General features: G+C 42.6%; 4 protein-coding genes across 6 annotated transcripts; all 4 read right to left on the bottom strand.

Moving 5' to 3' along the window:
- Window positions 1-332: 332 nt before the first annotated feature.
- srsf5a (serine and arginine rich splicing factor 5a) lies at window positions 333-5,323 on the bottom strand. Of its 2 annotated transcripts, XM_067243146.1 has the most exons (9): window positions 5,241-5,323; window positions 4,597-4,727; window positions 4,411-4,481; window positions 4,057-4,221; window positions 3,523-3,592; window positions 1,975-2,048; window positions 1,778-1,885; window positions 1,379-1,669; window positions 333-1,342 (listed from the first exon to the last, which is right to left on the bottom strand). In XM_067243146.1, exons 2-9 carry the CDS (start codon window positions 4,720-4,722, stop codon window positions 1,228-1,230), a joined length of 1,020 nt encoding a protein of 339 aa, XP_067099247.1. In that variant the 5' UTR covers window positions 4,723-4,727; window positions 5,241-5,323; the 3' UTR covers window positions 333-1,227. The 2 variants fall into 2 exon arrangements, with proteins under 2 accessions (XP_067099247.1, XP_067099246.1); XM_067243145.1 differs by having other exon boundaries at window positions 333-1,669.
- Window positions 5,324-7,280: 1,957 nt separating this feature from the next.
- On the bottom strand, window positions 7,281-11,153 carry LOC136949293 (deubiquitinase DESI2). The gene is made up of 5 exons (XM_067243540.1): window positions 11,103-11,153; window positions 8,691-8,763; window positions 8,054-8,147; window positions 7,706-7,847; window positions 7,281-7,539 (listed from the first exon to the last, which is right to left on the bottom strand). Exons 1-5 carry the CDS (start codon window positions 11,139-11,141, stop codon window positions 7,303-7,305), a joined length of 585 nt encoding a protein of 194 aa, XP_067099641.1. The 5' UTR covers window positions 11,142-11,153; the 3' UTR covers window positions 7,281-7,302.
- A 1,936-nt stretch (window positions 11,154-13,089) lies between these two features.
- synj2bp (synaptojanin 2 binding protein) lies at window positions 13,090-17,122 on the bottom strand. Its single transcript, XM_067243833.1, has 4 exons — window positions 16,985-17,122; window positions 15,884-16,020; window positions 15,637-15,732; window positions 13,090-15,350 (listed from the first exon to the last, which is right to left on the bottom strand). The coding sequence occupies exons 1-4, from the start codon at window positions 17,046-17,048 to the stop codon at window positions 15,201-15,203; spliced, it is 447 nt and encodes a 148-aa protein (XP_067099934.1). The 5' UTR covers window positions 17,049-17,122; the 3' UTR covers window positions 13,090-15,200.
- A 317-nt stretch (window positions 17,123-17,439) lies between these two features.
- lgals3a (lectin, galactoside binding soluble 3a) lies at window positions 17,440-23,066 on the bottom strand. Of its 2 annotated transcripts, XM_067243822.1 has the most exons (6): window positions 22,928-23,066; window positions 22,447-22,464; window positions 21,594-22,313; window positions 20,484-20,572; window positions 18,775-18,931; window positions 17,440-18,306 (listed from the first exon to the last, which is right to left on the bottom strand). In XM_067243822.1, the coding sequence occupies exons 2-6, from the start codon at window positions 22,459-22,461 to the stop codon at window positions 18,145-18,147; spliced, it is 1,143 nt and encodes a 380-aa protein (XP_067099923.1). In that variant the 5' UTR covers window positions 22,462-22,464; window positions 22,928-23,066; the 3' UTR covers window positions 17,440-18,144. The 2 variants fall into 2 exon arrangements, with proteins under 2 accessions (XP_067099923.1, XP_067099925.1); XM_067243824.1 differs by lacking the exons at window positions 17,440-18,306; window positions 18,775-18,931; window positions 20,484-20,572 and adding an exon at window positions 20,978-21,315.
- Between the last annotated feature and the right edge of the window lie 264 nt (window positions 23,067-23,330).

The raw sequence follows: 23,330 nt of genomic DNA on the forward strand, positions 1-23,330 counted from the left end.
ATCGCCTAGTGAATGGCCATTTCCATGTTAAATATTTCGTTTTTGCGTTAGTTCGTGAATTAACCAAAATGGCTCAAGTCAAGAATGAGGAAGTAGTCAATCAAATTACTATGGTCAAAACAGGTAGAACAAATACACACTCGGACCAAAAATAACGGCATCAAGGTGTCTCTAGCAATGCTGCCTGGCCAAGTATGCCATCGCGTGGTGTAAAAGAAAAACACCACCAGACCTCGGCTTGATTTAGCAAAAGATTAAGAGAATGAAGGTTATAACACTTGTTATATAACAAAGACCATGCAGCGTTTAATCACTAGCACACATGAGGCATGTTTGCAAGGACCGGCTTTATTTGTAGCAAATCAATTCAGTTAAATCATTTAACAGACATTGCATCTTCCTGCCACAATAAACACATAGCAGTCTTCAACCCAGTTCACTACCAGAACAGAACACAGGGCAGGATTTACATAAAGCCTCACAAAAGTGAAGTCAAATATCCTGAGCCATAGGTAAATAACTGATGTTAAACTCACAGCTGTTTACACACAAAAAAGACTCCCACACTTAATGGCAGTTCAGGCAGACTTATTGACTATCCGCAAATTGACATTTAAGATTATTCCTCCTTGACAGGTGATTTGCAATATGGGAAAGATTACAGTAGAAGCATAAGATCATTTATGAGTGAATAATCACAGCATAATTGCCCCCCAAAAACCTAAAGCTCCAGAGGGAACCAAAAACATCAGCTCAATTTACCTTGTGTGTAAACTCAGTCATCTGCATTTGCAGAGTGATGATAATCTGGGCAGTGAGGGTGGACCTAACTCTGATCTGATGACAATGCAGAGTGCTTGGGCTGTTCTCGAACTTTAATAACATTTTAGACAACACAAGCGGCAGGGGAGTAAGTACATACGCAAGAAGATCCAGAACACAGTCTCGTTGTCCCACGGTACATTGCATTAAAAAGGTTGAGGGGTTTCGAAAAGAAAGTATATCAATTACATAGCCAAAAAAGTACAAAAGAACCAAATCAAAACATTCCAATTTAGGCATAAAACTAAACGCGGGCGCAATCAATTATTCTAAAATAAAGGACTTCCCGTCACATAGGTAACCCTCTCTCTCCCCCTTGGTTCCCAGTGACCCGGCCCTCAGACAGGCCTGCTGCAATGCTCTAACAACGCTTCAGTCCAGACCACGTAGCCGTGGAGGGCGTTCTCAGTGCTGGCTCTCAGCTGAGGGGGAGCGGGACTGTTTCCTCGGGGCCGGGGACCTGGAGTGGGACCTGGAGTTGGACCTGGGCCGGGCCGGGGACCTGGGCCGGACAGGGGACCTGGACCTGGGCCGGGCGGGAGACCTGGCAGGGGACCTGGACCTGGCGGGGGACCTGGACCTGGGCCCGGCGGGGGAGTGTGACTTGGGCCGGGCGGGGGACCTGGAGCGGGCAGGGGAGCGGGCCCGGACCGGGGTCCTGGACCTGGGGCGGGCGGGGGAGCGGGACAGGGAGCGGGAGGGCGAGCGAGGGGCGGCCTTGCCCCCTGAGGGCTTCTTCTCCGGGGTGCGGCTGGCCGAGCGCGAGCGGCTCCTGGAGCGGGACTTGGAGCGGGAGCGGGAACGAGAACGGGAGTAGCTGCGGGACCGAGAACGGCTCCTGCTGCGGCTGGGGTTAAAGAACAACAGAGGGTGGGTTACTCATTTACAACACCGCCAACCGATGTTGAAACAGCAAAATAAGTAAGGTTAGAATGGCAAAGGTCGTTGATCCTACCTCCTCCTGCGATCCTCAAACAGCTTCAGCTTGCGTCCATTCAGGTCTGTCCCATCCAGCTTGGAAATGGCGTTCTTCATATCACTGTGGGAGGCGAACTCGACCACTCTAAGGATCAAAAGAAAGTTAGGTTGGAGTTCGCTTTCAGGATTATGTGCTGCTTTTTGAAAGTAGATTAACAGACTTGCGGGACGAACCCTTCGTTCTTGTTTGTTCTGTGGGCGTCCACAAAGGTGACCTCTCCGACTTTCCTCATCAGGTCTTTCAGGTCCTGTTCACAGAACGGACACGGAATCAGACGTTCGTAAAAAGGGCGCATGCTTTAGTATTCTTGAAACCTGGGAGTTAAGGGAGGAAGCACTGAAGGCAACATTGACCCCTCTGGTGTGTATCTATACACATCTTTCACACAGTAAGGATAGCAGTGGTGTGGTATTGCCTCACTTCAGTACAGCGTGTAAACTAACACGCTGATCTGACTGATTCAGGGAGGTAGATAAGAGTCACCTTACCCAGAAGAAGAAAACCTAGAGAGATGCCATTAACTAGTTCCATTATATATAAAAGGTATACATTTGTTGTAACTTTGGGGGGGATTTATTGGGCAACTTTTGACTTAACACTTATGAGACACAGTAGTCAATCCTTATGAGTGTGGTGGCTTTTACTAATCTAAAGCTAGTACTGATGTTCGATGTAGCGGTTGTAGGTGGAGTTGTATATAAATAATGTGAATAAGTGACTATGAATCTATGCAGTTTTGTCCTTTTATTTGCTCTGGACTCTAAAAAAAACAATCTAGTACTGGGTAAGGGCTTAAGAGGGCTAAAAGAACCAGTGACACTTATTATTCCCCCTGTCAGAACCGTAAGTGTATCAACTCCCTTCCTCCCAACCCTTAACAAACCCAATCACAGGAGTTGTATGCTACTTACCATTCCATACCCAGGAAGATATTAGCAAAGAGCCACTTGTCCAAATAGCAAATCGGAACCAATGCAGTGTTAAGCCCTTGAGAAACGACCTCAGCCTGGACTCGGAATCCGGCCTCCACAAGTAAAGGACCACCAGAGACCAAGTGGGGGAGGGAGAAGGTGTGTGCGCCCAACTCAACACCCCCCGCTCCGTCAGCAACAGAAAAACACCCAAACGGGAGAGTGTAGGGAACGTGGCTTTGAGGGGGATTACAGCAGTCGGGGATGCCAGACCACAGAACCTCCAGACTGTGGCTACGACCCTCCTAAGGCTATCCTGCGCTAGACCACTTTCACCCGCTACGGGGCCCAGCCAAGATTTAGACCAGCGGCAACTGCGTGTAAGGAGAGGCACCAAATGGAGACTATTCAGAACACAACCAGTAGAGGGTGCTATGCACATCAGAGACCACCAGGGAGGCTGTGCATGCAACTCCACTTAAGGAAACCAGATAATAGCTGTTAAAAAAAGGTTTAACATGTTTTGTTAGATTCGTTAGTTCTCTTTTTTATATTGTGCTTGTTCTGAAAGAGACAAAATGGTCGTAAAAAAAAAATATATATAAAAACAGTTGATTTTTGTTTACTTTATAAAAAGACGGTGGTCTTGGTATTACATTTCACTAGTGAGGATAGTTGTACCTGTGAAGTCCTCATTTAAACAAATAAAAACATTTTTATAAAATTGTGTTTCACATAAACAGTTAAAGAAAATATAGGATACATTAATGTGAATAAAAAGACAACAAGAGAAGAGGGTCAACTGCTCACCTGCCAGCTAATTCTGGAAGACAGGTTTTCCACAATGAGTCTGTGTTCAGTCCGCACAGGGGGGCCATACCTGCAGGGGAAGACCAGCCTGGAGTTTCATGAATGTTTAAAGGACTGAATCGACAACTTCAGTTAACACCTTTAGAAACATGTCCTGATCCGCATTCTATTAAGAATGTTTGTTTGCATACAACAAACAGAGCTGGAGCGAACTTGAACTACATTGAACCTGAACCATCAACTAACACAACCAGAAAACCTGGACATGGATCCAGAAGAAAGACCATCAGACAAATGTCTACACAGTGGCAATGATTTAAAGCAGTGGTCCTCAACCCTGGTTCTCAGGGCCCACTGTCATAGCGTATCATAAGAGATTCATAGCGACCCATTCATTCGAATGAGGCGTGATGGAGCAGGGAAACATCTAAAACATACAGGAAAGCAGAACCTGAGGGCTAGGGTTGAAGGATTGTGGGTTTGTCTATCACATTCCAAGAGTTGAGTTTGACATCACCCGACTGGGTACAGTACCTGGAGCCACTGCTGCGAGACTGGCGAGAGTTGCTGAAGCGCGGGGAGAAGCGTCCCCCTCCTCCTCCACCACCACCACCACCGCCATCTCGTCCTCCTCCACCTCCACCCATCCCAGCACCGCCTCCCCTGCCCTTCCTGGAGCGGGCATGCTCAATGGTCACCCTAGAGACAGGGATAGAGAAGGGGGGGGGGGGGGGGGGGGGGTACGACACATACTACAAGTAAAGATGTGTTTTTGCACATATGACTAGCTTTTGTTGGTGTACTTTTATTTTTATAAACTAGCATGTCAATTGAATGAAGGGTTTCGTTCATCTTAGGAAAGGCATTTGAGAACGTATTAAATCTTACCTTTCACTACAAAGTTCTTTGCCATTTAACTCGTATACTGCATCATCTGCATCTCTATGGTCATCAAACTCCTAAAGAAACGATTGCCAATATGAGGCGGAGAGGATGCAAACATGTTGTAAATATTATACTAAGTAGTTAGCACAATTGACCTGTTTGAAATCGCTACCCACAACAAATACTCACCACAAAGCCAAATCCATTTTTCAAATTAATTTCTCGGATCCGTCCGTATCCTTTGAAAAACTTCTCCACGTCTCTTTCTCGGGCATGGGGGCTCAAACGACCAATGAATAAACGACACCCGCTCATGGTTACTGAAACAGAGGGTTAATGGTTAGCTCGAGTTACAAGCTTAGCTTGGCTAACAAAGCTAGCTAGTAATTAGCTAGTCTAGCAAGCTTGGGTAAGGCTACACCAACTTGGCCATGCTGGATTGCTCTCAGGTGCTAGCCATTTATAGCTAATAGATAGATGGCTGCCGTTGGCAACGCATTATTCTGTCCGACGTTACGCAGTTAACGAACAAACAAACAACACTACAAACATGCAATACAGACATGGCACGATTTTACTAGGCGAAGCACCTCTTAAATGTTGCTTGCAATCTGCCATTACATCGAAAGAAGCAGCAAGATATTAGAAGGCCAACTCGGCAACGGGCTTGCACTAGCTAGCTAGCTAGCTGTACTACCGCCATGCAGCCCAGATATGCTAGCTAGCAATGGATTTAAGCCACAGCAATATCCTCAGTTAAGCAATACTTTTATAAATTGAACTTCCTCTTCCAAGATACAGACAATAAACATATTCGTAACGTTAAAGCTCACCTTTATCTTCAGCGTTTTCTTTGCTTCTATTTGGACGTTCGTCACCTTCCTCTGTGACTCAAAATGGCGAAGTTCGAGCCACCAGGATATGTTGAAACTGGGGGATGGGGTAACTTCTATGCAAATCTATGCAAAAGAAACCGGGTTGCCATGTTCGTGAGCAAAATCAAGTTTTTCAACTCCGTGGGGTTTATTATGCACAAAATGAAACTGAAAATAGGGAATTGCCAGATCCAGATGAGAGTTTTACCTAATCTAATAAATTAGCTACAAGAGCTAGCACATGCATTTACATAATTTACTTTTCAAGGTGAACAGAATAGATCCAACCTATGCAGGTTTTAAACTGAAAAACCTGCCGCACTTTATTTACTACACTACTCTAGTAAGTTAACAAGGTTGAAGAGTTAGCCTAAACCTGAACTAAACTTTTCACCATGTACTATATGTATTCAAAAGTCGTTCGTCTGAATATTAAGCAACTTCTTTAAGAAAACAGTAGACTCATTCTGTATCCATGTGTGTGGATACAGAGTGTGTCCTTCAGAAATTTACTTTGGAGGATGGATGTTTGACCAAAATTGCAAAACAATTTACACAAACTCAGGGACAATATATATTTTCATTATTTAATCTATTTCCATTCTTAAAATTGTGGCATTGTCAGTTAGGAAAAGGACAATCAATCAAGGTTAAAGTTGACACAGTAAAATAGAAAAATGATCATATCTTTTTTTCTCTCGTAGAAAGTGCCAAAAATGGTGAGCATGGAATACTGATCTCTTACACAATCCATCTCAACTCGAAACTAAAACAAAAATAATCCTAAAACGAAATCCTCCCAAAGAAATTACAACTGTAAGGTGCTGCACAAATAAAAAATATAGATTATTTCAAAATATAAATATATAACAAATTATATAAAATAAAATTCATCCACCTCCTTTTCCTGTCTAGGTGATCAATGCTAATGAGACCTGTGTAACAGGCACAGGTCATGTGACTTCTTTCCTGAGAGGGGGATGGGTATGCCACCTGACAAATGCACTTAATGGAGGACAACAATAGGAAGAGCTCATGAGAAGGACGTTGACAGACATGTAATGCGGAGGGCTCAAATCCAAAGACATTATGTAGCCATAATGTCTTTTGTTCTGAAAAAAAATCAAGAAACATAAATCAAATTTGATTGTAAATCAAGATGGGCTCTACAAAGTAAGTCATGTTTGAGAGCTAACACTAGTCAATGATAACCCCCCTCCTCCCCCACAAAAGTCTTTGCTTCAGGGAGCTTACTGGTAAATTGAATACATAAAGACATGGACGTAATATTTTTTCCCCTCGAGACATTTTTCTGGATTATCAGGCTAAATACCAATTTTAACAATGGCGTCAACCGCTGCCAGTCTTTTTTTTAAATCAGTTTCTACGATTCTCCAGATTTATTAATAGGCCCTATGTCTAAATGCAAACACAGTCATGTATTTCTGATAACGTTGTTTTTCCATACTAAAGTGTTTGTTAATACTAGCGGCACATATGGCCAAAACCTTGAAATCACAAGACACTTTATCCTTTTTAAAACCTCCATTATATCCACATGGCAACCAAAAATCATATTTGAACATTTCTAAAACATTATTTACCACATGAAATTTTGCAGAACAGAAATCTCTGCTGATCTGTTCTTAATCTGTCTATTCTACAGAAGCAGCACTGGAAGGAGGGTAAAGGTCAAGGCTGAAGAAGGCATAAATGTTTCTGGAAAAGACAAATGCTATAAACTTCAGACCTTCATAGCTGTGGTCAGTCTGAGTCATGCTTCTCTATTTCGAACTTGGGTGGAGCTTGTCCATTGTATAAACTGTTTCCCAAGGGATATAAACAAGTGGCCAATGGTTTTGAAGTCTCTCAGCTCCACAAGAGGGTGGGGAGGGATTCCTCTCTCACCACCTCTTCTCTCTGAGGGCGTTTGAGGTCAGGTGGTTCTTCAGACCTACTGAGGCCACAGCCGCCCCAGTACAGGTGGCGTCGTCCAGAGGTCAGGAGCGTTTGTGGCTCTTCACACCCGTGTGTGGCGACAGCTGTGGGAGGAGCCCGAGGTGGCGCCCGCGGCGGAAGGCGGGTCCTCGTCACTGGACTCTGCATGCTCCTCCTTGTGGAGCCCCATGCTGATGTGGCTCTGCAGAGCGGCAGGGGTCAGCCACTCCTTAGGCAGGCAGGTCTGCAGGAAGGGGATGCAGGAGCTGAAGTACGCCAACCGGTTTACCCAGCGAGGGATCTCCCGCCCACACAGCAGCTGAAAATGGGTTCAGAGGAATAGCAATGGAGAGAAGAGATTCTATACTGGCACTGAGTAAATAATGTTGATAAATGTTTGTTTTTTACTTTAAAATACTTTTTAACTTCTATACTGTTTTTGTGAGTAAACGAAAATACACCAAAGATAGTGTTTTTATACTCACTTCAGACAGTGAGGAGGAAAAATGGTTGCAGTTCTTGTGCATGAGATGGTAGGCATTGCCTCTGAACTCTTTGCCTAGTTCCTCCATGATTTTGTCTATGTCCTCCTCTGTGAAGTCTGTTGTGCCCAAAGCAATGGCCTCCCTGTGGACAAGATCAGTCTCTGTCACTCTAAAATACATACTCCAAACAAATACTAGCTCCATATCGTTTTCTCAGAACACAATAAGATGCTAGATTTTGTATTTTGGTATTCATTGAAGACACATAATTGACATAAAACAACACAAAACAGTACTTGCTTCTATCATCCTGAACTATGTGTGTACTGTAAAACTGAGAGTAGGTACTTGAATTTGAAGGTCTCTCCTAATTCAGTAGCGTTTCCAGGGTTGATTTCAAAGATGCCACTGAAAGGGTATGGATGACCCCCATATGCAAATTCTGCAACCAAAACAAGCCAGAACAAATATGCAGGTAATAGGACATGCACATTATACCACCTCTTAGTATATATATAGTTATATATATACTTCTCATTAGGCTGCTTACACTATCTGTCTATCTTTTTTATCTATCTTTTTATCCCCCCCCCCCCCCCCCCCCTTTGCTGGTAGTGCGGGAGGGTTAATTAATGGATGCACTTCGGAAAATGCCGCCCTGATCCATCCATCCATCCATCTATCTATATAATAAGCCTTGCACTTCCACATTTCTTGTGTGTACAGAAAGTAGGACAGAAATCTGTCTCCATAATGCTCTCTCTCCTCACATGATGAGTCAATGGTGACTCAGCCTGGAGGGAGAGGCGACATTGTGAAGGGGAAAAGTCGGAATATCCCCCAAAAAATATTCCTTCTTTTTTTTACCATTGAAAGAATCAAAGACAGACGTCCAGCAATGTCAAGAGCCGAGACTGTGGGTGACGCACTCACTTTGAGTAACTCTTATCTATGGTTTCAGATGTAGCAAAGCCTTTCAACTTACCTCTGCCATAAATCTCAATGCCCGAGTGGAAGACTCCAATACCCAGATTGGATGTGTACTCATTGATCCAGTACTGGATATAGATAGACAAAAAGAAGGAGGGGGGGGGAAGAGAGGGAGGGAGAACACAAAGCATTTTACACAACAGTTTTTAAATACGATGCTAACACATTTGCACATCAAGAATGGTTGTGGTGCAATAAATCAGAATTGGTAAAGATTAGATTTCCCTAATGTAAGGCCAGTGTAATGGATACCATGTCTCTTTCTCAGTTCCCAGTCAAACAAAAGGAAGGTGCTCTCTCCATTACTGGATATTGATGTAAGGAAGGACAGAGATAGTAAGTCTCCAGATATAAATCACCCAACTCCCATTTGGTTGACACAAAACAGGCGAGAGGTCGAGCGTACCAGGGTATCAAATCTCACCTCATAAATATAACATATGAACAATCACTATCCTCTCCATTTCAACTCCATGTACTCTGTTGCTGGGTATGGCTACTTGACTACTAGGGACCTGTTCTTAGAAGCAACTGAATAAACAGAAGAAAGAATCATCTAGACAAGTGCTATCCTGCCCACCCCCAAATGACCACCCCTAAGAGGTCCCATATCCTTGCAGACAATCCCCGGGAGAGACTGGGTTAAAAGCCAGCCAGCTGCACCTCTGTGCACGCACACATATTAATAATGGAGAATGCTTCCTGTCTGTAGGATAATATGTTGTGTCAAATGCACATACACTACATGAAAGCCATTCAGGTTCTCTACCAGGGCTTTCACCTTTCAGGCTGGGATGTTCATGTTTAGTGTGTGGTCTGCTGAAACTGCTGATGCCGGCATCTGTACGCGTAATCTTTCACTGAAGCCAAAACAGAGAGAAGGAACCGAGATCGACTGTTAGATAATCAAACGGAAATCAGAGGAAACACTAGTGTCGAATTATGCATTTTTACCGAGAATGTCAGTCTAATGTCAGGAAATAAGTGAGTCGTTCCTTCTCCCCTCTCAGTCAGATCTAGTCTTCCCTGTAGAGCTGTAATGATGTGTGACGCCTCCAGCAACTCCCCCAGTCATAACCATATTCTGCTGTCCAAGCAGAAACTGCATACCTCAACGTTCATCTTACAGACTCGGCATTTTTTCAGAAATCAACTCAATTTTTCTTCACACCCTGTAGGTATAGCTAAAACACTGGCTAGGATTCCTTCTACCACTTCCGGGCTTTTCCAACATTGTAAGTCTTCTATGGAGCTGAAGCCTGGAGGACAGCAGGAGATTGTTCCAGACCAGTCCCCATGATCACTTCCTCTGGGGTCGCACCCTTACCCAGCAGCCCCTGCATGACCTGCTAAGACCCACCACAGCAGAGCCACACTGGAATTTAGTCATGCGTTTCAGCAGCTGTCACTTTCGGCTCCACTTGGGTCCTCATGTGTCAGGGGAGGTCTTGGGATATCACAGGAGAGCAGAGGTGCCAAAACAAACGCACCTGGCTGCTTTAGCTTTAAAATGTGTGTGTGTGTGAGAAAGAGTGAGTGAGGAGAGAGTGAGAGGGAGAGAGAGGAAGAAAGACAGAGGTGACAATGTCTCCATTGTTTAAACATTGTTGGTGTTAACCAAAATGTTTCATGGACATTTTTAATTGTTCTATCAATGTACAATGAATTACCTGTACAATGTATTTATTTACTTTTCTCTAAGCTGGGTTGATGATGAACTCACCCATGACAGCATTTGAGTCCGGTTATACTAGGACTCTGCAATAAATTAAACAGTAACAGCCTAAAACAAATAAAAACTCATCATTTGAAATAATTGGTTCTGCTGTTGCCCCAGTGCCATTAGTAGTGTATTCACAGTGAGGGGTGAAGACTGGGTGCTGCTGTTCCATGGGTCCGATGGTCAGGCAGTGGACATGGCCAACAGAGAGCTCTTGTGTCGTGCTGCTTGTGTCGGAATCATGTGGGGCCCACTGTAGGCACAGTGACACTTGTCACAGAGGGAGGCCCCTGTCTCACCATGGATAATACACAACTGTCTCCTCACAGACGTACAGTAGCCAACTGGTACATTTACATAGTAAAGCATGATAATACAAGTGTAGGCCTACTCTTTCTGAACACTTACTGTACTTCCCCCTGCCAATTCTCCTGGGGGGTCATAAATCTTGGGTTTGGCAACTCTACTTTAACTCACACACCTGGCTCGTGTGTCCGTTGCCATGACAACAGAGAGGAAGTGCGCAAAGTGTAATAGTGCTGGGTTAAATCGAAAACTGATGTCTGCTGTAAAGTTAATGCAAAGTCTAAAACACAAACAAATCCTGAACATTTGCAAGATCCATTACAAAGTCTTTGTAATGTTAATCACGTAGATAATGATGTTGGTAGAGTAATGATTCCTTACCATATCATAAACATTAAGGATGACAGGTTCATTGGCCATGGTTTAATCCTGAGATGAGAGGCAACGTCCAACTCGACTTTATCGCTCTATGGATTGCAGCACCACAATGACCACTGACCACAAGACGGGCTTTCAAGGATGTTTTCAGATGGAGCACGCGGGTGAAGAGAGCAGGAAGGCAATGTGTTATTCACCCCAGTAGAAATAAATCCAGTAGGTTTTGGAGGATGACTGGATAAGAAATCCAAAATCGCATGGAAATTGAGGTAGAAACGGTATCAAATACAAAGGATGCGAGATATCAAAAGTCCGTTCACTTTTTTGGGGTGCTTCATCAAAACACATGCACATAGTCTAGGCTACTACAAGCTCCAGTTGTGCGGCAAAGAACAGTCAAAGGTAGAACTGTTGAACTCGGCCCTGTACATCCCAGCGCAAGAAAAGAAACCCGACAAAACCTAATTGTTAGTTTCAATAGGCGACTAATAAACATAAAAACAAACATGCAAATAAATCATGTTGTCACGTTATCCAAAATGTTCATAAATGAACATTTCTGCAAGACGTTTAGACGGATGTTCCAAAGTGTTCGAATCCTGAGCGGAAATATCATCCACGGAATCACTTCATGGGCGGCTACTAACGACGAAAAGGCGAAGAATCTGTTAGCGATGTTACATGTAGCATCCTAAGCAGACCACGTTAAAGCTTCATGTTCCAGAAATGATGTGAGATTCACTTTTAGGCATTCCAAATGTGATTTAAATTCAAGTAGCGACGCAAGTATAGAGGATGCTGGTGCCATGGTTGTCGGTGGTGCAGTCCGGTTTGCAAGCATCAGCTGATGTGCAGCTCTCACCAAGAGCATCGAATGTGTAGTGTCTATGCTGATCAGAGAAAGCGTCCTTCAGCCTGTAATTCCGTTCAATAGTTTCTCTACAATCAAATACTGGTTTAGTTGGAAAAGCTAGCTCCTCATAAGAATGAGGATGACATCACTTGGAGTCGTGGTGCTATCCAGCTAGAGGAAAGTCCAGCGCACGGGGCACGAGCTCAATGAGTGAGGGTATGATTACATCATTGCTGCTTTTCTTCCAAGCGTCCTCTACCAATTGATGGACATATGAGGGGAGTGGGGGTGGGGGCATGCATGTTAGTAAACAGTCCATCAGTCATAATAATCCGCGTATTCTGTGTAGGCTTAATTTTGTTGATGAAACACCAACGGATATCTGTGTTTCCACGGTTATGTTACGCTTTGACTGTTGTACAATCAGTTATAACAGTCAGATGGCTGAGTGGTTAGGGAATCGGGCTAGTAATCAGAAGGTTGCTAGTTCAATTCCCGGCTATGCCAACCAAATGACGTTGTGTCCTTGGGCAAGGCACTTCACCCTACTTGCCCCGGGGGGAATGTCCCTGTACTTACTGTAAGTCGCTCTGGATAAGAGCGTCTGCTAAATGACTAAATGTACATTTAGTCATTTACATTTAGTCATTTAGCAGACGCTCTTATGTATGTAAATGTATAACAGATGCTGGTTTGTGTGTGTAAAAATCCAAGAATCATCTGGAAAAGGTACAATACAGAAATAACCCTTTAGGGTTCAAAACAGCCACCAATGCAGCTAAAAGACATGGAAAACTACAGTTCAAAAGTGCAAAGTTTAATTTTGAACCATATAGGCCTTTATAATAATATAAATCCTAAATTATATGAATGATAAGAGCTAGGGTGTTACTATTGTTGCACTGTCCTATCAGCATCATTGTGTAATATTGTAGTAGAGATAATGCTGTTGCAGTGTAAAAGTAGACATGAAAATGAAACACTGTTGAAACTGTTCACTTTTAGTTCTTGTTTATCTGCAATACTCTCTATTTGTACATTACTTTGTATAAAAGCAAAGCATCTGCTAAATGTGTTGTGTATATTATTGGTAGAATCTTGAGAAAGAAAAAGCAGTGATGCAGATAGTATATCCTAGATGTGGTTTATTGATTGATTTTCTGATATGTAAACTGGTTCAAATCAAGTTTAACACAATTTGTTTTCATGGCAAAAGGTATGCAATCAATCAATGACATTCAACATGGCCAAATACAGTGATGGCTTGTAGCCTATGCTATTTGTGAGACAAATAAAAAGTGTTTTAAGGTGGGACAAATGATTGAAGCATAATGTTGAGAGTAAATCATGTTTGTTCATCCATGTCACCATGTTTCTCATAACTGATACCGTCCAACACATGTGCATAGTCCATATCCTCAGTGTTCACTGGCTTATCACAAGTCAGTATGGTGAAGATTACAAGTTTCAAAAAAATGACTGCTGCTATCACAGCCCACATATGAAACAAACGATACACATCTCAATCATAGGTTGTCTGAAGATTCTTGAAATATGTAGTAAACCTGGGATAACATCTGGTATAAACATTTTACAAATATCCTTTCAAACTGATTACTTCTATGGCCCCAGTTTGCACACAGTGCTACTGTGTGTGGGCGACTGCTATGTCCACACACTCACCGTCCTTCATTTACTCTAATTTGGGGCACTGTTACGCATGCTGCATTAAGACAGAGAAATTGGGTGGGTGGAGAGATAATTCATTCAAGCTTATCAGTGCAAACATGGTAATATTCTGTATCTGTGTACAAATAGCATGTTTTCATTTATTTATACATTACATTCATACTAAAGCAATTACATTTAGCATGATACTAAGGTTGTATGACTCATCACACAAAACTAAAATATAATTGGCAAGTTTAAGTGTTTCTGATCTGTCATCTTCGCATTAGTAGGACATTTACTTTACAGTATTAACTTCATGCATATCAGCAGAATAACACATACAATATTTACAAAACACCCTTCCATACAATGAAAGTTGTAGTTAAAGACAGATGCCAAAGACTGACTATAAAGAAACCAGTCAGGCCTCTTTCCATTAGTTTATGGCAATTAACCTACAGATTAATTTGTGGGCAGAACTGGCCTGTATCAAAGAGACATTTCTCAGCTGAATGGCAAAAAAAAAAAAAAAAAAAAAGAATCACTGCCTTTTTACATTTGGTAAAAGGTCTTACCATTTTGCTCACCTTATCAAACTGAGTAGCTGGTTTCCCTTTCGTTATTACAACGATCATGATAATGCCATTGACTGCACAGGATTGGGGGAAATACCCTGGGCATCTCTATCAAGGTATAACACCAGCATCTATGTGAACCTTTCTTTTTACATTACATACACATGGTATTGCCATGCTACAAGCACAGTGGCACCAATAGCAATCTGTAGCAAATGCTAGACACGGTGGTGTCTCAAGTCTCCCAGCTGTCACCATTACCACAATTTAAAGGGCTGCCTTAGTCACACAATATCCCTGATTGAAAGAGATCAACATCCACACAGTCAAAATGCCTGGTTCACACCATTATTATCCAACCACCACATTGCCCACCCTGGCATTATTTGGTTTCCTTATGAAGAGGCCGTTATGACGAACAGGAACAAAAACAAGACACGAAAGATAAACACATACTATGCAACTGTACACAGCAACAAAATACAGTGTATGTTGACGTTGCCCTTTCTTTTTTCGAAATGTTGCCCGTTTTTACAGATCTGGGTCCTGATGATAAAGGTTCCTTTGAGTCACACAAGAACGCCTTTCACCTTCCATGCACAGGAAGTGTGGGTGTGTCAGGCTAAAGGCCCTAGTACTGCTGCAGAGAAGAACCTATCAGCGTTCGAGGGAGCCCAGGCATTCAGTATGTCCAGCACAGTCTGAGCCACTCAGCTCATCTCAGCAGTGGGAATGTAATATGTACATCTCTTTTTCTTCCACACAATGTCAGTTATCAAACAATTTAGGTAATCTCTATGGCAAGAGCAACATTTTGCATATGGGTTAAGCAGCTACGATCGTCTCGAATTACTTTAAACATAAAGACACTCATCAGCGATATGAACATCTGTAACTCAAACAAAACATTGCTGACGTTTACATCGTTTTGTTTTTGTGTATTTTTTTGGCCTTCAGCAAAATGTTATGTCCCAGAGATTGCTCTTTGAAAGATAATGTTAGTTAGTGTCTTTTAAGCAGGGGCTGGAAACGCATGTACAGCAAGGCCAAGATGGCGGCTACCCCCAGGGTAGCCGCTAGCAGCCCCAAGGACGACACAGGAGATTCACCATCCGGCTTGGAGCTGGAGGGGCCATTCATAGGCATGGGCAGCTGCCGAGAGAGAGAGATAAACATATAACCCACCCCCCAACCAGAGCATGCATCTTGGCATAATACGTTTTAAATTTATTTGATATTTATAACAAGTACAGTTACATTGAAACTCTCGGTTCTGCTCCTCTTGAATGGTCCATAGTGGACTAACCTAAACTCTATGGTTCTAAATCTTCATTTCTACATACAAAACTCCAATATGAGTCCATATAATTTATCAACAGTATGATATGCAGGCTGGAATGGTCTCAGAGCAGGCAGGGGTGCCTGGGGTCTGACTCACTCTCTGCTGGATACGAAGCTGAACATCCTCCCCTGCAGACCGGAACAGCTCCACTGCTGCATTGTGGGACAGATTCTCCAGCTTGTGTCCATTAATCTAGATAAACAAAAACGTTTTAATGCCATATAGTAATATTTAACTAACAAAAACAAAAAACATGAAACGAAAAGACTGATAAGCATCTGATATGATAAACTGTTTTTTCTACCCTGCCCCTTCCTTCGCTCTGAACAAAGTCCATCTTTACCGCCAAGATTTTGTCTCCTTCCTGCAGTCTTCCGTCCAGTGCTGCTGCCCCATCCTCTTTTATTTTGGCTACATATATCCCACTGTCATTCATTACATACTGCTGGTCCAGACCACCAACTATGTTGAAACCTAGGCCTGGGGATACAATGGAGGCAAAGGACTGTGAATGAGTTCATCCTTTAAGGAAGAAAAAAAAAACATGGAGGATAATTTATGAGTACCAAAGGAAGACAAGAAACAAAGAAGAGAAACAGAAATAACGTTAATTTAAAAATGTAATACACATTGGAGACCCATACACACGGGAGGGCAAGGGAATGGCTGATTAGTTAGAATGCATTTATCTTGGCTCTGGAGGGCAAAGTTCAATAAGAATCGGGCTACTCAAGCACAAGGTATTCGATTGTGAATCTCTTGTCTGGTGACGTTTCAACGTCAGTCCCCATAAAACATTACATAATTAACCAGGTTTTTGACGATTACAATCCAATACTGTGGCGAAACCTGAGTGGCTGTATGTCAATGTCGGGACGAATGCTTAAGTGTATTCGTACAATTCCAGGGTTCGAAAGATGAGACATTTTCCCATGGCCAAAAATTTGTAACAGATCTGTTCTCCACGAGCCAAGTACTGTTTGGTCTGCGAGTCAGCGTGCATCGACATACCAGTTTCAGTTAGGAGTCAGAAGCAGATACTGTAACACGCTTAAACTAGTAAAGCTTAGTGTATCTCGGAAGAAGTTCAAGTTGGCCTAATGAATGAGTCTACCTGTTACTGTAGCTAGCTAGCTAGCTACAGTAACAGCTAATAGCCGGCAAAACTTTTGGTGTGTCGCATTTATAAGGATACAGTGCAATAGTATTGAGTTCCCAGAATATGCCAATGTCTTAATCTACCCACCAAGCTCGCAATTGTTAACGACGTAGCCTAGTTACTTTCTAGCTAAATACTCCCAGCTAGCTACGTAGTTAGCTGGCGGGCTAACTAGCTAGAAAACCAGCAACGCAAGTAATCTTGGCAAGCCAGTGCCAGCAAGCTATTTGTCTTGGCTAGCTAACCACTTTTGACATCCAGTGAAAGTGGGGGTTTCAAACTCACCAGCTGGTCCCCTTTTCAATTTTATATCCAACACTTTAGACGCAGAATACATTGATCCATTCATGATGTCAAGATCCCGGGCAATGAGAAGAAACTGTGATTTGGACAGATAGCTAACAGTTTCATCTGAAGGTGAACTCATGCAAGACTTCTGCGTCTGCTGCCACCTCCAAAAGATTTACTCTTTTGAATTTACTTATCGACGAGTTTCTGCCCTCTAGTGATGGTGGACACACACTGCACTTGCTTCTTAACCTTTAATACATTAAATCGATGTATTGAAACATAATGCTACTTTCTGATATACCGGGAAAACATACTTGTGATACATATTACGTTTTTATTATTAGAGATTTATTATTAAAGTCCCCATTATGACTGGGCAGCTGTAGTTGGCAATAATTTGCCTTAAATATTCAAAGTAAATTTAAAGGTATCTATAAAGTAATAGCCAGTTGTCAAAATTCCTTTATTTATCAAACCTTTTTTCAACATCAGTCCACCTTCTTTGGCAACAGTTATTCTCTATCTTACAAATTGAGTACATTAATGTAACTTGCCTTCCACATGATCATGCAATAGTCATTTAAGACTATAGTACATGATTAATATTGACAAACAAAGGGTATACTTTTGCCATGGCAATACTAAAATATAATCTGTAATAATAGGGTCTGGATTCGAATTCATTGAGTCGTGCCAAACTTAAATAAAGTAGATTATGTTACATTATGTTGTGTCCATGAACACACATGCATCATAAATATAAAACATTATTATTAATTCAGGGATTGTAGAGAAAACAATGAGTAGGTATAGGAACTAGACAGAAAGCCAAATGCAAAATAACTACTATGTATATAATATATGTAAGGGAAATGTTTAGGACTATTAGTTGTCTTGAATTATAACATCATGCAGCATCAAGTACTTTATCCCCCCCCCCCCCGTTTTAGTAGCCTACATCTTTTATGTTAACATGTTTTCCATAGCATGTGTCATCGCTTGCCTGCTAAAAGGTATAGATAGCCATGACATACACATATTTGAAAGTGACCCCCAAAAACCTTGACCTCTACCAAATAAAGATAAATTGCCTGCTGTATGGGAACAGCAGTGTTTCAGTCAGGCGGTCAGAGTGTTGAGCTGGACCTCTCCTCTCACACATCGATCATGCTTGGAGCCACATTGTAGAGATTGACATCCCCAACCACTCTTAGCAGAGTCACGTCCTCAAAATCCTCATCTCTGTGTTCGTACTCCAGAAGATGGTTCTCGTCCACGGCTACTTTGAACGCGTCCTCCTCCACCAGGATCTTGATCTGCAGGGGGGAAACAGCCACAACATGTATTCGTTAAGCAGACAGCTAACCTTTCCCCAAAATCAAAAAAGGGGGTTGGTGGAGAAGACAAAAGAGGACACATTTAAGCCCAGCTTCCATTAAGTAGAAATTAGTGTACATCAATGGTGATACACTGATATGCAGTGATTACATTTACATTACATTTAGTCATTTAGCAGACGCTCTTATCCAGAGCGACTTACAGTACAGTAAGTACAGGGACATTCCCCCAAAGCAAGTAGGGTGAAGTGCCTTGCCCAAGGACACAACGTCATTTGGTTTTCACAGCCGGGAATCGAACCAGCAACCTTCTGATTACTAGCCCGATTCCCTAACTGCTCAGCCATCTGACTCCCCTGATTACACTACAGTAGTAGATATGAAATAAATACCATACAGTAACTACGATGTGTAAATGCTGTACTGTGTTGTTGTTCATCAGGTTACCTCAAAGCGCCTTCCTGGGACGAAGGGGAACCCCCCGTCCCTCTCCTCAGGACCCCAGCAACCATCCAGATTGGAGTTCCGGACCACGCTTTTCTCATGAAACCGAGGATTAAAGTGGAAGACTATGTCTTCACCTTTGATGAAGTCAATATGGAACCTGTAATTTATTAAGAATATGAGACGAAATGTGATCTACAACCCCAATTCCCAAAAGGTTGGGCAATGTGTAAGATGTAAATGAAAACAGAATGCAATGATTTGCAAATCTCAAAAACTCATGTCATTCACAGTAGATCATTGAAAACATATCAAATGTTTAAACTTAGGAAATGTACAAGTTTAAGGAAAATATATGTTAATTTGGAATTTTATAGCCACAACACCTCTCAAAAGAGTTGGGACTGGGGCAATAAAAGGCAGGAAAAAGTTACTAAAAATAAACAGCTGGAGGAACATTTTGCAACTAACTAAGTTAATTGCAAACAGGTCTGTAACATGATTGGGGATAAAAATAGTATCTTAGAGGCAGTCTCTCAGAAGTAAAGATGAGCAGAGGTTCACCAATCTGCGAAAACCTGCATATACATAGTGTGGAACCATTTCAGAATAATGTTCCTCAAGGTAAAATTGCAAAGACTTTGAATATATCATCATCTACAGTACATAATATAATAACATTATTTTGAGAATCTGGAGAAATCTCTGTGTAAGAGACAAGGGGGAAAATACATTTTGCATGCCTGTGATCTTCAGGCACTCAGACAGCACTGCATAAAAACAGGCATGATTCTGTAATGGAAATCATTGCATGCCTCCGAAACATCTCCAGAACTCATTGTCTGTGAACACAGTTTGCCGTGCCATCCACAATTGCAAGTTAAAGCTCTATCACGCAAAGAGGAACCCACATGTGATCATGATCCAGAAACACTGCCATCTTCTTTGGGCTAAAGCTCATTTAAAATGGACTGAGGCAAAGTGGGAAAACTGCTCTGTGGTCAGACAAATTGAAATTTGAAAATATTTTTGGAAACCTTGGACGCTGCGTCCTTTGGACTAAAGAGGAGGAAACAACCGGCTTGTTATCAGCGCTCAGTTCAAAAGCCTGCATTTCTGATGGTATGGGGGTGCATTAGTGCCTATAGAATGATCAGCGTGCACATCTGGAAAGGCAACATCAATGCTGAAAGGCATATACAAGTTTTAGAGCAACATTTGCTTGTATCCAGGCAACATATTTTTCAGGGAAGGCCTTGCATATTTTAGGAAGACAATGTTAAACCACATCCTGCATCTGTTACAACTGCATGGCTTGGTAATAGAAGAGTCCGGGTGCCTGCAGTCCAGACTTTTCACCAGTTAAAAACATTTGGTGGATCATGAAACAAAAAATATTACAAAGAAGACCCAGGAACGTCGAGCACCAAGAATCCTGTGTTAGACACAAAAGGGACAACATTCCTCTCCCACAACTCCAGCAACTGGTCTCTTCAGTTCCCAGACAGATACAGACTGTTGTTAAAAGAAGAGGGGATGCTACAGAGTGGTAAACATGGCCTTGTCCCAACTTTTTTGAGAGGTGTTGCTGCCATCAAACTCCTGCTCAATATCTTTATCACAGTAGTGCATAATGCCATGCAGCACAATCAACAACATAAAACACTTTTTTTTTGTGATAGTATGATGGTGAGAACTATCTGGAACTAAACCTGTCAGCTCCAGGCATGGGTTCCCCCACCACTGTGATCATCAGATTGGGCATAATACCAGCATGAAGAGGGAGGTTATGTGGCACCATCTGAAAAAGACAAGATATTTGCAGACCATTACAAAAACATGCCTTTCTTATGGAAAATAATTAAATAGCATGCATATAAACTTATGGCCAAAATTAAACTTCACCGTGAATCATCTGTTCCTTGGTTGAGAACGATCCAATTGTAAAACCTCACCCACATTCCAAACCGCACAAGCCTAATGAGTCATAACCTCAGTATATCCACATCTACACTGTACACTACACTAATGGCAGATTCTTTCTACAAATAATGCAGCATTAGAACCTACTTTCAGTTTAAAAACTGTGTATAAATAGTATTAAATTAATTTTTCCTGATGTATTTATTATGGGCATGTTTGTTTCCCCAAACTCCTCTGCACTACAAATTATCTTAATAATATAGATGTGTCAAGTTCAAAGAAATAATGTGAAAATAAAATAATTTTATTAACTGATTGTGAACACAAAACATACAACACATCATGTTATTGGTATATTTTTGCATTATTGAAGCAAAGAGAACACGTGGCTAAGAACAGATTTGTATTTCATAATTTGTTGGTGTGTCCTTTTCAACATAGGTGAGGCACCGGCCATTATATTGCACTTCAATTAAAGTTAATTAAAGTTAAACCGAAGTCCATTATGCTGCATCTCTTGTTGGCTACTCAAAGTTGATCTGCAGGGGGTGATGTCATCGTCCGACTGAAAAGCTGAGTAGTTCATTCATGCTTTCAAAAATATGGAGGATTATATCTGGGCTGAAAAACAAGAATTTTAGATCTTCAATAACCTTTTTTTCTTTTCAACTTTGAATGTTGCTTTGAAGCCCCAACAACTGATCCTGTTCCCAAACACAATGCTACTGGACCACCAGACGACACCACCATTATACCCTGCAGAAGCAGCCCCTCAGAAGAGCCGGGGTGCGCAGTTGGGGAAAGAATAGCAGCATATACTCAAGCAGAGATCAGAGACATAGATGAAAACGCAATGAAGAAGCATGCCAGACGCTACCCACGGTAGCCTGGATACTCACCAGCATGCCTCCCGGAGCAGAAGGTCCTCCATATGGCCCCATAGGCCCCGGGCCAAACGATCCAGGGTGACCGGGCTGGGGGGGGAAGCCTGCCCCACCTGGGGGACCCCACGAGCCAGGAGGGATCGGGGGAAAGGCTCCACCTGGGAAAGCTTGAAAGGCCCCCGGGCCAGCTGCAGGGGGGAAGACTCCTGGGCCCCCCGGTCCATACATCCCACCACCAGGCTGAGGCCAGCCTGGCCCTGGGGGGGCACCTGGGCTGGAGGGGAATGGCCCTGGGACTCCAGAAGGGTATGGCATTCCTGGGAACTGTCCAGGGTCTCCTCCAGGGGGGTACTGCCCAGGGAACTGTCCTGGTGCTCCAGGGCCTGAGGGAAACTGTCCGGGAGCCCCTGGTCCAGATGGATACTGTCCAGGTATCCCTGGGCCTGGTGGAAACCCACTGGGGGCAGAGGGTGCTCCAGGATACTGCCCTGGTGCTCCAGGGCCTGAGGGAAAGGGTCCCTGGCTTCCAGGGTACTGTCCTGGAGCCCCTGGACCGGACATGGGTGGTCCCCCAGGAAACCCTCCAGGAGCAGAGGGTTGGGTAGGAGCTCCAGGGGCAGCACCAGGCCACCCTGGATTAGTAGCAGGAGGAGCACCGTTGCCGGGGGCAGATGGGTTGGTGTTTCCCACTTTTCTAGATTGATCTGGGACATCATCCGAAATGGCATCTGCCAGCTGCATGTAAAATAAAAGATACCATGATCTCCAACATTCATAACCATACATTTCTAAGACTAACTACAGTAAGGGAGAACATTCCAACTATGGCTTTACTCTTTCTGGATGGAGATTAAAAACTTGAACTCACCGAGAAATCAGCCATGTTCTAAGAAAGAATTAAACAGTTTGGGTTAAAAAAAAGGGCAGTCTTATGACATTTGAGTCAGTCCTTACAGCAAACTGGCAAAGCTATTCATATTGCCGTTGATATGTAATGTTACCGCTTAACGTTAGGTGGTCTGAAACAAGTCTGAATTGGCTTTCTATTAAAGTTACAGTAACATTGTGAGACACCTTCAAGAGGCATCAACTGAGAAGACAATTTGGATGAATACTGCTTTTCAGCTCGTTGTTGTTAATGGAAAAAGTCAGCTAACTACAGCTTTTAATTTTAATTTAGTTTTAGAATAATGGAACAGCATGTCAACCCATCAAGCTAGCTCGCTAAATACTTGTCACAGCTAGCTACCAGCTAGCTATGTTTCTTAAGATGGTTGTTGTTTAACGTTAGCTTGCTAACTTACAATAAAAGTTTAATCTAAACTAAGTACGTTTGACTTTAACATTACCTCGCCACAAAATGGATGCCTCTCAAGAATTCAACAGTCAGCAACACAACAAAATGCCTGATGAAATTTAAAAGTAGCTAGGTACTAGCTAAAACACAGGCAGTGCAGCTGAGCTTGTTAGCTAGCTGCAAAAATATCCAAGCAAAGGAAGTACACACTCACGCCTCTACAATGACGTAACCACAGGGTGGAACCAAGGGGGTGTGTGTACCATACCAAAGTTCATATTAGATCCCGTCCGACCCTCTGAACATACCAAAGTATTTTTTGTCCATTAACACAACTCAAATCTGAATTGAATTCTACTAAAGCTGTCACTAAATTCTTAAGACATGTTTTTGTTGGTGTAAAGGTTTTTTACAGTAACACAATATAATTATCAGCCTGGCCTTCCGACACCGTA

The sequence above is a fragment of the Osmerus mordax genome, chromosome 9, assembly GCF_038355195.1.
Source record: "Osmerus mordax isolate fOsmMor3 chromosome 9, fOsmMor3.pri, whole genome shotgun sequence".
Lineage (NCBI taxonomy): Eukaryota > Metazoa > Chordata > Actinopteri > Osmeriformes > Osmeridae > Osmerus > Osmerus mordax.

Bases quoted from the DNA above. Each gene is read 5' to 3' on its own strand.
- srsf5a (XM_067243145.1), bottom strand. From the start codon at position 4,722: ATGAGCGGGTGTCGTTTATTCATTGGTCGTTTGAGCCCCCATGCCCGA. The intron at 4,222-4,410 runs GTAAGATTTAAT...CCCTGTCTCTAG, and splicing joins AAAGAACTTTGTAGTGAAAG to GGTGACCATTGAGCATGCCC. The intron at 2,049-3,522 runs GTGAGCAGTTGA...TTCTGTGAACAG, and splicing joins CTTCCAGAATTAGCTGGCAG to GACCTGAAAGACCTGATGAG.
- LOC136949293 (XM_067243540.1), bottom strand. From the start codon at position 11,141: ATGGCCAATGAACCTGTCATCCTTAATGTTTATGATATG. The intron at 8,764-11,102 runs GTAAGGAATCAT...ATCTATATCCAG, and splicing joins TCCTTAATGTTTATGATATG to TACTGGATCAATGAGTACAC. The intron at 8,148-8,690 runs GTAAGTTGAAAG...TTTTGGTTGCAG, and splicing joins CATTGAGATTTATGGCAGAG to AATTTGCATATGGGGGTCAT.
- synj2bp (XM_067243833.1), bottom strand. From the start codon at position 17,048: ATGAATGGATCAATGTATTCTGCGTCTAAAGTGTTGGATATAAAATTG. The intron at 16,021-16,984 runs GTGAGTTTGAAA...TTGTATCCCCAG, and splicing joins ATTGAAAAGGGGACCAGCTG to GCCTAGGTTTCAACATAGTT. The intron at 15,351-15,636 runs GTGAGTCAGACC...CTCTCTCGGCAG, and splicing joins AGCTTCGTATCCAGCAGAGA to CTGCCCATGCCTATGAATGG.
- lgals3a (XM_067243822.1), bottom strand. The intron at 20,573-21,593 runs GTGAGTATCCAG...TGTCTTTTTCAG, and splicing joins CTGCTCCGGGAGGCATGCTG to ATGGTGCCACATAACCTCCC. The intron at 18,932-20,483 runs GTTTAGTTCCAG...AATAAATTACAG, and splicing joins CCCATGCCTGGAGCTGACAG to GTTCCATATTGACTTCATCA.